Here is a 13,325-nt window from a genome sequence, read left to right on the forward strand (position 1 = left end):
ATCTGGAAGGCTCAAAAAAAGTTTCTTTCACTGTTTCTGTAATAAAAAATTTGTACCACTGTAACTCAAGATCTTAATATTCTCCTGCTTTTTAGGTATAATGGCTCAATCTCCCACTCCTAAAGACCTTAAAATTGTCCAATGCATTTTGGAGTGTTTGAGACATTAACAAATATCTTAAAGCTATTTTTTTCCCTTCTTTTAATGATAAAAGATAGTATTTATTGGACTACTGTGCTCTAGGCCCTGGGTCTAGGAAAACACTAGATAAAATGGTAGATTTTTACAAAAAATTTTCTTGCATTTTACCCAAATATATTCATAACTTTGATATTTAGGGTCAGAAAACCAGCCATTACATACAATGTGATCACAGGAGTCCTAAGCCTCCATAGTGTATTCGCTATGTAGTTCTTACCTGTTTCTGGCTGACAAAACGTGTACTGGCTGCTAGAGGAAGAGCCCATGTTAAAGTCTTCTGGACTCTCAGCTTCTTTAACAATTAATGCTTCTTCTTGATTTCCAATGTCTTCTAACTTAGGTGGCTCAAGTGTAACAATATCAGAATCATCACTGACAGTTCCAAAATAGAGATTGTCATCAGGTAACTTTTCTTCCTCTCCCTTTATAATTAGAATCATAATTTTAGAGACATATTCAACAAATACATATGGCCCTCACATTTCCTAAGTATACTTAAGTAGCACGATGACTGGGTTTAAAATAAGTCCTGCTCAATAGGAAAGGAGTACTCAAGAGTAGACTCATCTTTCAGTCTGAAAACACCATCAAACCTGACAGCAACTCTCTCTCAGAATTAAATCAAACTGCTTGCCCACCATTCATTCCTGCAGGAGTTGAGAAACAAATCCATCTTTCAAACCCAAAGTCCACAAAAAGGAGAGGATTAATTTCTCACCAGTACTATGGGTTTATTTGGGTTGTAATAAATAAATATGGGTTTATTTATATGGTCAGGAAATCCATAAAAGATTAAATTTTCTAATACACTTCAACAGCTGTAACATGTAAAGATCATCCAGCTATTTAGTTTTTTTTGAGCAATTATTGTTACTTTATTACATTTGATCAATACAGTATTATATTTGATACACAACTGCACTTAAAAGTGTGTTTTTTTTTGCCACTTAATTTTTTTAATTGAAGGATAACTGCTTTACAGAATTCTGTGGTTTCCTGTCGAACATCAACAAGAATCAGCCATAGGTACACGGAAGTCAAGTAAAATGCCAAAGGACAAGATTTAGTTTGTTCTCAAGTTTGAAAATTAACTTTCATTTTACATATGAACCCTTAATTTCTCAATATAATTCAAGAATGTAATATATTTCCAAAGAAAATATTAGATGTTAAAAGAATAAATCTTTAACACATAACCAAGAAATCACTTTTCTAAATTAAAAGATGCTTCACTTAATTAATAATGTGCTTCCCTGGTGGCTCAGATGGCTCAGCGTCTGCCTGCAACGTGGGAGACCCGGGTTCAATCCCTGGGTTGGGAAGATCCCCTGGAGAAGGAAATGGCAACCCACTCCAGTACTCTTGCCTGGAAAATTCCACGGACTGAGGAGCCTGGTAGGCTACAGTCCATGGGGTCGCAAAGAGTCGGACACAACTGAGCGACTTCGCTTCACTTCACTTAATTAGGCATTAAAATGGACGCTAACTTTAACTTTAAAACTGACCGACCTGCAAACCCACATTTTTCAACAAAAGCTATTTATAGACAAAATGCACAAACAGAAATGGCAGCTTTAATTAGTATTCTCTAAGAATTACTGTTTATCAAATATCCAGAGTAAAACACAAGGTTACCTCCAGTGCTGACTTCATTTCCTCCAAAGCAGGGTAAGCAGCTCCTCCCAGTAACACTGTGCCATTTTGGCTGCTCTCTGACATAAAGCAAAGGTCAATTTAATTATATTTCATCAACTTTTTATAGTCTGCATATAATATGAGTAAATAAAATCTATTCCTCATTTTTAAAGTGGATGCAATGAAAAGCTACATGCAATTATAACAATCACTCTATTGTTGTTAAAAAGATCTCTGCATTTCAAATATAACTACTGGAAATTGTTGAGATAATTTTAGTGAACTGAACTCATTTAAAAATTTACAAAAACTATAAACTCTAAATAAACAATCTCTACTTTACAATTCCAAAGTACTTAAGCTAAGGTGTTTATAAAAACCTGTTAATATGGAAAACTCATTCTCAGATCCGTGAGAGCACATTTCCTGAATTCTTAAGTTTATTCAAAATTCCTAAATGTACCACTATTCTAATGACTGTCAATGCCTGGTAACACAAGGATCAAAACTATGGCTTCAAATTACAAATTCTTTATAATAAAAAATGGACTATAAAAAACAATGACTCGAATACAGAAAAACTAAATAATGTCACCATAACAGATATATTTTATAAGAAACTTATAAGAAAAAAATATACAAATTAGTTTATAATGTCATATTTTTAATGAAAAAGGCTGCAAAATTTTAATAGAAGCTAAAAATGAAAACAGTACATAATAAGCACCAGGTTTTATGCATAGCAAAGCACATGCATTGTTGGTATAATCTTCAGAATCAAAAGAATTATAGATGGCTTTGAATTTTTGGTCATCCTTTGCTTTTCTATCATAAATGTGTATTTTTCATTATCTAACTCCTCCAAGATAACAAAAGAACAACAAAAAAAAGAAACCACCATTTGTGCATGTAATATAGCCCCAAAAGAATACTAATTTGGAGATAAGACTCCTCAACAAAGTTGGTCTTGGGTCCAAGGACCCCTGAGGAAGTTATGAAAAAAAATTTTTATAACACATATCTAAAGATATGCATTTCTTTGAAGAGACCATGCATAGCTTTCAGATTCTCAAAATCTGACCCATGAAAGATGAAAATCACTGCTCAAATGAGAACAGCAATCAACACATGGGCTCAAAACAAGATTAACAGGCATAAATCTTTTATTTTTCTGGCCTTAACACATCCACTTTATTCTCCTGATGGAGAAATGCCCTGTTTACATTTTAATGCAATTTTTAAAAAAACTTTAAGAAGTAATTTAAACATGAAGATGCATTAACTATTTGCGTTTAATTCTCTATATAATTAATGTGGGCATCAAATCCCATAGAAGAATATTTAACATCAATGCAATACAGTAGTTAAACACAATTCACTACCTATAACCAAAGGTACTCTGAAGTGTGGTAACTGTAGAAGAGTTGAGTAAACCCCTTCTGATGAATAAATAATTCTGTGTATCAACAGTCTTAATCAAGATTAATAATATTTAGTTACCAATTACACTAGCAGTATCAAACATTCATACTGAAGCCCACTATAGCTATAAATAAGGCCCCTGGGCAGGTTGGTGCTACTGGGTTCTTTAGGTCTGCCCACCACATCACACTAGTCTTTCAGTGATCTGCTGGTTTAGACTAGCCAGAAAGGCTGCCCACCTAGAAAGAAGGCAAGATTCATGTTGCTCACATATCCTATCAAGAAAAACAAAAAAATCAGACTTCTTTACACTTACCTCCCTGCTCTACCTGCAATTCTTGCAGCTCCACTTGTGATAAAGATGCACATTCTGGAGCGGGCTCACAGCTGTCACTAGCTGCACCATGTTCAGAATTCACCATCTCGATATCAGACCCCTAGAGAAAAAGCGATCATCAGTTAATTGTCTATCAGCTACCCAAAGCTAGATTTGACTACCTGTAAATGCTTCCATTATTAAAAGTCCCAGATGCTGCTATACTCCAAAGGGAACAGTATCTATTGCTTTTGTTCAATTTAGTCCATAAAACCTACAGCAGAGAAACAGCAGAAAGGAGCCACAGATTTAGACTCTGAAAGGAGTCAGTCCAGAAGTCAAACACTCTAACTGCACTAAAAACCCAAGAGTCAATCTGAATCCCAGAGGATTTCTACATTTAGCTATTTCTATTAATTTGCTTCTACTCAACATTTATGGAACTATTCTAGCCAAGGCATTTTGCTAGGTGTCACAGAGTATAAAAAACTGAAATCTAAAATTCACATTTAAAGCCTATTCAGAGAAACAGTCACAAGTAAATATTAATAACTACTTATTACAACATCTGACTAAAAATTTTTAAGGGCAAGCATTAAAATTAATCTATTAGATTAATATGGCAGGCTATAGTCCATAGGGTCGCAAGAGTCAGACACGACTTAGCGACTAAACCACCACCACCATTACACTAATAGAGTAAACGTTCTCTGTAAAAGTAGACTCTTCTTTATTCTTCCAAGGTTTTTACTTTGATGTCAGATTGTCTTTTCTTTAATAAAAGTGGATCTTAACAGATTTTTTTTCTCATCTTAATTAGCAAAATAAGTTATCCAAAAATGACTCAGTCTCTCTCCAGATCCCTCTCTCAACCCTATAGTTTACTGATCATGAAATCAAAAGGTCTGAGTTCTCCTGAGACATGTAACTCAACATAACTAAGAGACTTCATTAAAGGAGTGAGTTTGAGTTGAATCCTAAAGAGAATTCTGAATGTAAGACTTTGGGCTTGCTAAAGTGGCAGAAGAACAGTAGTAACCGACACAAGGTTTGGGTTGAATTTTGAGCCACTGGGAAGACCAGTCCTGGCCTCGGCCAGAAAGGAAGCAACAGTAAAAAAAAATAAAGGAAATACACGGAAGAGACATTAGCAAGAAAGAGCAGAACCTGATAACAAGATATGGAGGGAAGAGGGATAAAGGTACAAATATAACCAACTCTGTGACAAGGTATCTCTACTACAGAACACCCAAATGGCACACTTGGCTACACGCCAGAGAGGTTTGCTCTCTTACGTCACACTGAAGATTCCCACAACTGCCTTGCTCCTACACTGTTAATTATCCTCGAAGGAGTAATTGTTGCTATGAGAGTTGATCTAAGCTTTGGAGAAACACATTAAAAATAGAAAAGTCATTTATTAAAAAAAAATAAAAGAAGAAACAAAAGAAACCACTCAATTTTAACTAGTACAGCTGCTAAGGAATGTTAAAACTTTCTTGCAGAAAGTCTGGTTAATGTTGTTGTCTAAAAGACATGACTAACCAATTGTCTAAACATTAAATTATCAGGGCAATCGTAAAAAAATACCATTCAAAATTTTTATTGATGCAGGAAAATAAGCGAAGCCTAAGAGGCTGGAAAAAAAACATGAAAACTATAGATAAATCCATTAACACATTATATAGGTATAAATAATTTTTATCCTTTTGCTTCTATTTATCACTATTTTATTATTTTTTCTGTAATTAATATATATTACCAGTGTGAGAGAATAAATTAATATTTACTATATACTGTCATATAACATCATACTTCTGTAATAAAATTCATTTTGTGACAGAGTTCTAGTCATAGTCTTTTTTCCTGTCAAGTTCTGCAATGTAACATAACACAACACAGGTGGAACACGTGTTCTTCATGCTCCTTTCTGGCCTGTTTAAATGCACTCGCTGATGTTTTCTAGCTGTATAATCTTGGCCAAGGTACTAAATCTCTCTAAGCTTTGGTTTTCTCAACTATGAAATGAGAATGAAAATCTATGCCACAGAGGGTTGCTTAAAATTATATGAGAACATAAGCACAAGGCCTGAATGACCAATAGGCCCTCAATAAGTATCTGCCTACTGTCTCAAAGTTGGGGAAACCAATGTACATTAAGATGCTGCCTCATGAAGAGTTTTCAGCAGTGAGGGTAATGTAGGAGGGAAAATGTCCAAGCTACAGATCAGTGGAATCTTATGCTTAAACGTAAAAAACTAATGGCCTTCAAAGAACCAGTTTACATCATTATTAACACTATAATACTACAAGCTGACGTACAAAAAATATTAAATACATACCTCATGATTGATGACAGTCCAACCACAAGATGAATCACTGTCACTGGAGTTCTCAGACATTTTTCAGGTCTACAAATACAAAAACATACTGATATGTGGAAAACACTCTAAAAAATTCTATAGGCAACACAGTATGTGACTGGTTTACTACCTCCCAGGTGAAACTGAGACAACCCACCCATAGATTTACCAGACAAGACAAGTTTGCACATCAATATGAACAAAATACAACCAAACTTAGATTCCCCTGAGCCAAAATAGTCAGATGGTCGCATTGTGGAATGAAGAGGCAAGCTGGATCTGAAAGAAAATGTAGGATTTGGTCAGGCAGAGAAACAAAGTTGAGGAGGAGAAATCGGACTGTGAGGAAGTCAACTGTTGAGAGAATGATGAATTCATCATTCTAGGGGACAGTCAGCTAGAGTAAAGTCTATGTTTTCAATGAACTGTACACTGTGAAAATCATGGCTGAGGAAACCACATAGGGAAACTGGAAGAGTTAAAAGGCCAAGCAAAATGAAGCAGTTCATATTTTCAAGCAGGGAAGGAAGATAATCAAATGGTTTTTAAGAAAATAATCATGTTGGTAATGCTTCAGTTAGATTAAAACACGAGAAGAAAAAGACCAAAAGTGGATCAGAGAGTTGTGGAAATTGGCAATAACATAGGCTTTTACTCTAGCTGACTGTTCCCCATTCATCATTCTCTCAACAGTTGACTTCCTCACAGTCAGATTGTTCTTCCTCACCTTTGTTTCTCTGCCTGACCGAATCCTACATTTTCTTTCAGATCCAGCTTGCCCTTTCATTCCACAATATGACCATCTAACTATTTTGGCTCAGGAGGATTTCCTTGTCTTGCCAGGACTAGACAGACTCAAGTCCTAAATCAGAACACACTGGTCACTTTACCTGGTTTATTCTTCCCTTGCTATCTAAACTCCTAAATTTCAAAACTAAGCTCATTAAAGTGCTATCTCTACACATATCTTATAAATGTTTCCGTTATCGCACATATCCTGGGAATCCATTATATCTAAGCTGATGGTTAGTGTTTTAACGGAACTCTACTGTAGATAATACAGAACTAAGGCACAAATGAGAACAGGGCAAAAAATACAGACTTGAACCATTCATCAGTGATTCTGAAAACTCTTATAAATTAATATTTTAAAAAGAAGATACAGAGAGGTGGCTGATCACTAATACTACAAAATAAGTATGTTTTCAGACAAATTATTCAAAATCTAGAATAAGACATAAAGATAATTGTGTGAATTTTAATATCACACTAGACAGAATGTTTTACAGTAAGTTTACCTGAAGTAAACTGATTGTTTCATTTACAACTAATTAGGGCCTAGGCAGTTTCTAAATTTAAAGGTAACTGTAAAATAAACAAACAAAAAAACTATTAGAGTGAAATACATGTTTTCTGTCTAGTAGAAAATACTATCCCCCAAAGGTTCAGTCTAAATCCCTATAGGCTATTAACCAATTTTATATTTTAGCAATTTTATTTCAGCATTCCTTATTAGATTGACTACATAAAGCCCAATTTCTCATTGAACCAGTTTTCACAAGTTTAAAACAACTTTCTGATGTTACTATTTGTATGTGAATTGTTTTATAACAGCTTAAAAGTTACAAGTTAACATGAGACTGCACAAAGACTGAGTAGTTAACTTAGCAGGAAGAAAGAATGGTTAAAGCAGGCTTTATAAATGAGGTTGTAAGGTTTTTAGACATGCTGCTGCTGCTGCTAAGTCGCGTTAGTCATGCTAGGCGGCATGTTTTTTAACTGAAAAGCAAAAATTTTTAAATTGAGAGATATCACAAAAAAATTAAGGTCTAGTTCCTCATTAACAGCAACAACAACAAAATGACATGGAAAAATTTCCCAAGAGATAATGAGGAAAGCACTATGGAAACAAAGGCAGAAAAAAAATGACCTGTGGGATAGAAAGAATCAACGCAATATTCCATGGAAAAGATGAGCACCTAAATTCAACCAGTATTGACAAAGGGGGAAAGGGTAAAGAAGATGAGGAGGAGTCAGATTTGAGAAGACAAAGTTGAAAGATTTTTAAAGAACTGAATAACCAAATACAGAAGGGAGAACATATAGGATATTTTGGTTTAACTGACTATTTGGAAAAACCATTCTACACAGAACAACAAGTAGGTAGGGCTTTGAGATTAAGAAAATTGGCTGAAGCCTAAAAAGGCATTCATTCTTCACCATGTGAAAGCCCCTCCTCCCTCTGCAAATCCCCACTTCTGAACCTCCTCAAATAGCTGTGGTTTTTCCAGTAGTCTTGTATGGATGTGAGAGCTGGACTATAAAGAAAGCTGAGTGCTTTTGAACTGTGGTGTTGGAGAAGACTCTTTAGAGTCCCTTGGACTGCAAGAAGATCCAACCAGTCAATCCTAAAGGAAATCAGTCCTGAATATTCACTGGAAGGACTGATGCTGAAGCTGAAACTCCAATACTTTGGCCACCTGATGTGAAGAACAGACTCACTGGAAAAGACCCTGATGCTGGGAAAGATTGAAGGTAGGAGGAGAAGGGGACGACAGAGGATGAGAGGGTTGGATGTCGTCAGTGACGCGATGGACATGAGTTTGAGTAGGCTCCGGGAGTTGGTAATGGACAGGGAAGCCTGGCGTGCTACAGTTCATGGGGTTGCAAAGAGTCAGACACAACTGAGCGACGGAACTGAACTGAGTAGCCCATAGGCTTCCCTGGAAGCTCAGCTGGTAAAGAATCCACCTGCAATGCAAGAGACCCCAGTTTGATTCCTGGGTTGGGAAGATGCCCTGGAGAAGGGATAGGCTACCCACTCCAGTATTCTTGGGCTTCCCTGGTGGCTCAAACAGTAGAGAATCTGCCTGTTAAAATGGGAGACCTGGGTTCGATCCCTGGGTTGGGAAGATCCCCTGGAGGAGGGCATCGCAGCCAACTCCAATATCCTTGCCTGGAGAATCCCTATGGACAGAGGTGCCTGGCAGGCTACAGTCCATGGCCTTGCAAAGAGTTGGGACATGACTGAACAACTAAGCACAGCACAGTAGCCCATATCCTCACTGCTGTTCCATCTCACCCCCCAACATTTCCCAGTGCATATCTTGGCTTGCACACAGGCAACCTTCTAAAACTGCAGGAACACCAGACCTTATCAGTCAGTCAGTTCAGTCACTCAGTCATGTTGGACTCTGCAACCCCATGTACTGCAGCACACCTGGCTTTCCTGTCAGGGATATTTAATGTGTATGTATCTCTTACCCTTATCTAGGTAATTTCCATTTAAACAGTTCATTTAACAGATAGTCCCCAGAGAGTTATTTGTTTACCAATCAATAATTCTAATTGCTCTGAAGATAAAGACAAGATTTCAAAAGAAAGTTACATACATTGCTAAACTGACACTTTTTATCATATTTAAATTTCTCAAATCTAGGAGCCCACTTTAATTAGATCCCTGTTTAATTCTATTTAAATTCTATTGCAATTCTATTGCCCTGGAGAAAGAACAAGCTTGACATCTAGCCCAAATGAGGAAAAAAAAATTCCCTACTGGCCATAACTCCAAGAGTCTGGAGAAGCAAAAATCACAGCCCTATTAAAGAACCCTCTTAATTCAGATGTTTTCAAAAATTTGCATGCACTAAAATTTTAGAAAGTATATGTCTAAGCCCCATTCTAGACACACTGACTCTGAAAGCCTCTATCAACTACAAACTGGCACTTGCCAAGAGCGTCCACCAGCAACTGAACAACAACGGAGTTTGCCATCTGCCTTTGTGGAGACTGAACCCTGTGCTGTCGTAGCTGTTTAACATTAAACACCCTCTGAGGCCATTCAGGATGGAGTGAAGCACTCTGTGCTCCAGGGAATCTGGTGGAATAGGTCTTTAGATAGTAAAGTAAGGGCTTGATTGCACTGAACTCCCCTTCACCAAAGCCTTACATATCAACCTTCCCCGACTATCTCTTTGGAGCAGTCTCTCAAAGCTATCTGAGGTGCTCTCAGGTTGCAGTCCTCATTTTGTCTCAAGTAAAATTTCACTCACAACTCTCAAGTTGTGCATCTTTTTTCACAGACACCGCCATTGCATTTGAACCTCCTCATTACAGAGTTATCTGCTTAAAACGGTATTTTGTCATTCCTTAAAAATGTTAAGATTTTCATAGTCTTAAAGATAATGCTCATAGGCCTTAAATATCAAGTGTTTTGTTTCTAGCATTTCATTCACTCTTCTTCTTTTTTCCCTTAACCTTTTCAAGTAACCTAAAAAACTTAGCTTTCTCTTAACTCAGGCACACTGCATATTCTGATCTCAGTTCCTCACCCCCTAACTTCTACCTAAACTCTGGTGCCCACTCTTCTATCTCAGCTAAGTCATCGCTTTGTGAACCATTTCCTGACCCCATTCCCTGTTCCACTTCGAGGGGCTTACTAATAATAACTTAAAGCTATAAAGCTAAGGATATACTTTATGAAGATGATAAACTTGAAGCCCTTTTCCAGACTCAAGTGAAAGTGAAGTCGCTCAGTCGTGTCTGACTTTTTGCAACCCCATAGCCTACCAGGCTCCTCCGTCCATGGGATTTTCCAGGTAAGAGTACTGGAGTGGGTTGCCATTTCCTTCTCCAGGGGAATCTTCCCAATCCAGGGATCAAACCCAGGTCTCCTGCATTGTAGGCAGATGCTTTTACCATCTGAGCCACCAGGGAAGTTCCAGGCTCAGGCTTCCTTTTATTCCTCAGGGTAGTTTCTTATCCCAATCTCCAGTTACAGATTTTCCCAGTGCTTTCTGGATGACTGTTTGTAGGTTTCTCAGCATCTACAAGACTAAGATCATCTTCCTGCTGCTCTTCCTGTTTCTATCTCAGAGAAGAGCATTAACCAAAAATAATATGGTTATAAGCAAAACCCACCAAACATCATGTCAAAAATCCTAGATTTAAGGATAACTACACTTGAAATGGGCTTCCCAAGTGGTTCAGATGGTAAAGAAGCCACCTGCAATGAGGGAGACCTGAGTTCGATTCCTGGGTTGGGAAGATCCCCTGAAGGAGGGCATGGCAACCCACTCCAGTATTCTTGCCTGGAGAATCCCCATGGACAGAGGAACCTGGCGGGCCACAGTCCACGGGGTCGCAGAGTCGGACACAACTGAGCTTCTAAGCACAGCACATTTGAAACAACTAAAACTTTGCCTTGACCCAAGTCTAAATCCTTATGCACTTCCTAATCCAACTTTATTATTTCTCATTTCAATTACAGTGACAATTCTCTAACAGATCTCTGCTTACAGTTTCAAATTCCTCTCTGGTTACTCCTTCCCAAGGCTGCCCCTACTATGTTTATCCTACAACATAAATCTGATCACTTAATCAGTCAATCACTTAAAATTGGGTCTCCACTGCCTTCAAGGCAAAAGTCTCCAAACTCCTTTATAATAAGATCCTCCAGAACAAATTACTGAAAGTGACTTTCACTTCATAAGAAATCCTATGGAACATTTCTTCACAGCATGAAAGATTTGTAGAACTCTATGGAAGAGAATTTGGCACTAAGCATTACAAATATGTGGTTTCAATATAGAATATAGCACATACTAGGCATATTAGGATGTACATTTATTACACGAATTCTCACATCTCCTTTATGAAGCTTCTTAAGGTAGAAGGATTATACTACACTAGTATAATCACACTCTCCAGCAGACGGGCCTATAGTTGGTACCATTTTAAATTCATTCCTTTATCCATCTGCTCATTCAATATTTATTCAGTTCTTAGCACACGCGAGATACTGAAAATATATTAATGTATAAAGCAAATAAGAGTCTTGCCTTCCTGGAGCTTAAATTCTATCAGTAAAACTATCTGAGCCTGTGCTCCAGGAAAGCAAGGAAGGTTGAGAAATGTTCCCATCCTGTTTTGTGTTCTGACAAACAGCTAACTTGCAAAGGACCAACCTGCCCTCAAAAAACCCCAGGTTAGACTTCCATCCATCCTGAGCCCCTTACTTCACTTGCCTCCATAAAATTCCCTGGTTTTATGAGATACTCCTCATTAATGAACTTTCTGGCTACTGCAACAGTCTGAATTAAACTCATCTCAATTTTCCTATGCATTTCATCTTTCACACCGGAGTCATCCGATAAACAACATAAACTGACAGGATACGCAGTGTGTTTGATGGTGTATCTCCTACTACAGAGAAAGCATGGGAAAAGAAAACAGAAATGCTCGGATGGAGAGGCTTAATTTCAGAAAGGATAATCAGGAAAGCTTCCTTGAGAAGATATATTTGCGCAAAGATTTCAATGAGTGAGTGAATCGCTGTGCAGTTAACTGGGGGAAGAGTGTTTCAGACAAAATGAACAGTAGGTACAAGGCTGGAACCAAGCCCATATCTCTGAGAAACAGCAAGGAGGCCTGTGCGATTCGAGAGGAGTGGCCAGGCAGGAAAGTGGCAAGAGATGAGGACAGAGAGATAAGGAGTGGGAGATGAATGATGCATGACCTTACAAATCCTAAGACTTTTCACTTAAACCTGAGTGAAATTAAAAGTCAAAGGAGAATTTTGAGGAGAGGAATAGGAAGATCACCCTGGCTGCCCTATGAGGACAGCACTGGGAGGGAGCAAAGGCAGAAGCAGGAAGACCATCTGCAAAGCAACAACAGTAATCCAGGTGAGATGATGCTGGTTTGGACCAGACTGGTAGCAAAGACAGTGAGAAGTGGACAAATTATACACGTGTTTTGAAGGATTAGCCAACTGGGCTTCCTGATGTACTGAATATAAGGTATGAGGATGACTCCTGTCCTAAGTAAATACAAGAAAAAAATGGCCATTGAGACAGAAAGACTTTAAAAGCAGCAAGTGATGAAAAAAAAATCGGTAAATTGGTTGGGAACATACTAATTTGAGACAACTATTATCATATCCAAGTTGAAACATCAAGTATGCAGCTGGGGACTGAATCCAGAGGAGAGATATAGACTAAACACATAATTTTAAAACAACTTGAGGTGGCAGCTGTCAAAACTAATAACAGCAACAATATTAATTTCACCTAATAAAGTACAACTGGAGTGAATATTACCTGATATGATGGTGCCCCTCATCATTCTTGAGTAGCTACATTTTACTATGAAAAAGGTACCATTTCCATTTCTGTATCTTCTAGAATTAGATACTATGGAGAAGAATGGGGGCATTATTCTCCCACACGTCTACAATTCCAATGTAAACCAACCAATGGGCTGTGAGCAAAGGTCCCAAAAATGCTGCTGCACTGTAAATGTGATCAAAGATGAGACACTTAATCTAGACAGCTTTCAGGAACCTATTTCTATCCTGCTTTTCAAAGGTTCTGGAACTTTCACCTTCC

The 13,325-nt window shown here is 37.7% G+C and overlaps 1 protein-coding gene across 15 annotated transcripts in view; it reads right to left on the reverse strand.

The window, feature by feature from the left end:
- Window positions 1-13,325, reverse strand: part of CCPG1 (cell cycle progression 1) — a 42,050-nt gene that overhangs the window by 16,354 nt on the left and 12,371 nt on the right. For all 15 annotated transcript variants that reach the window (XM_086321049.1, XM_086321045.1, XM_086321047.1 and 12 more), the window contains exons 2-5: window positions 5,917-5,985; window positions 3,575-3,695; window positions 1,837-1,913; window positions 419-623 (exon numbers count right to left, since the gene is read on the reverse strand). In XM_086321049.1, coding sequence (XP_086177175.1) covers window positions 419-623; window positions 1,837-1,913; window positions 3,575-3,695; window positions 5,917-5,976 — 463 coding nt within the window. In that variant the 5' untranslated portion in view covers window positions 5,977-5,985. The remainder of the gene's footprint in view (window positions 1-418; window positions 624-1,836; window positions 1,914-3,574; window positions 3,696-5,916; window positions 5,986-13,325) is intronic.

The sequence above is a fragment of the Bos grunniens genome, chromosome 10, assembly GCF_055505025.1.
Source record: "Bos grunniens cultivar Pamir isolate PY7600 chromosome 10, Bosgru_T2T1.0, whole genome shotgun sequence".
Taxonomy (NCBI): domain Eukaryota; kingdom Metazoa; phylum Chordata; class Mammalia; order Artiodactyla; family Bovidae; genus Bos; species Bos grunniens.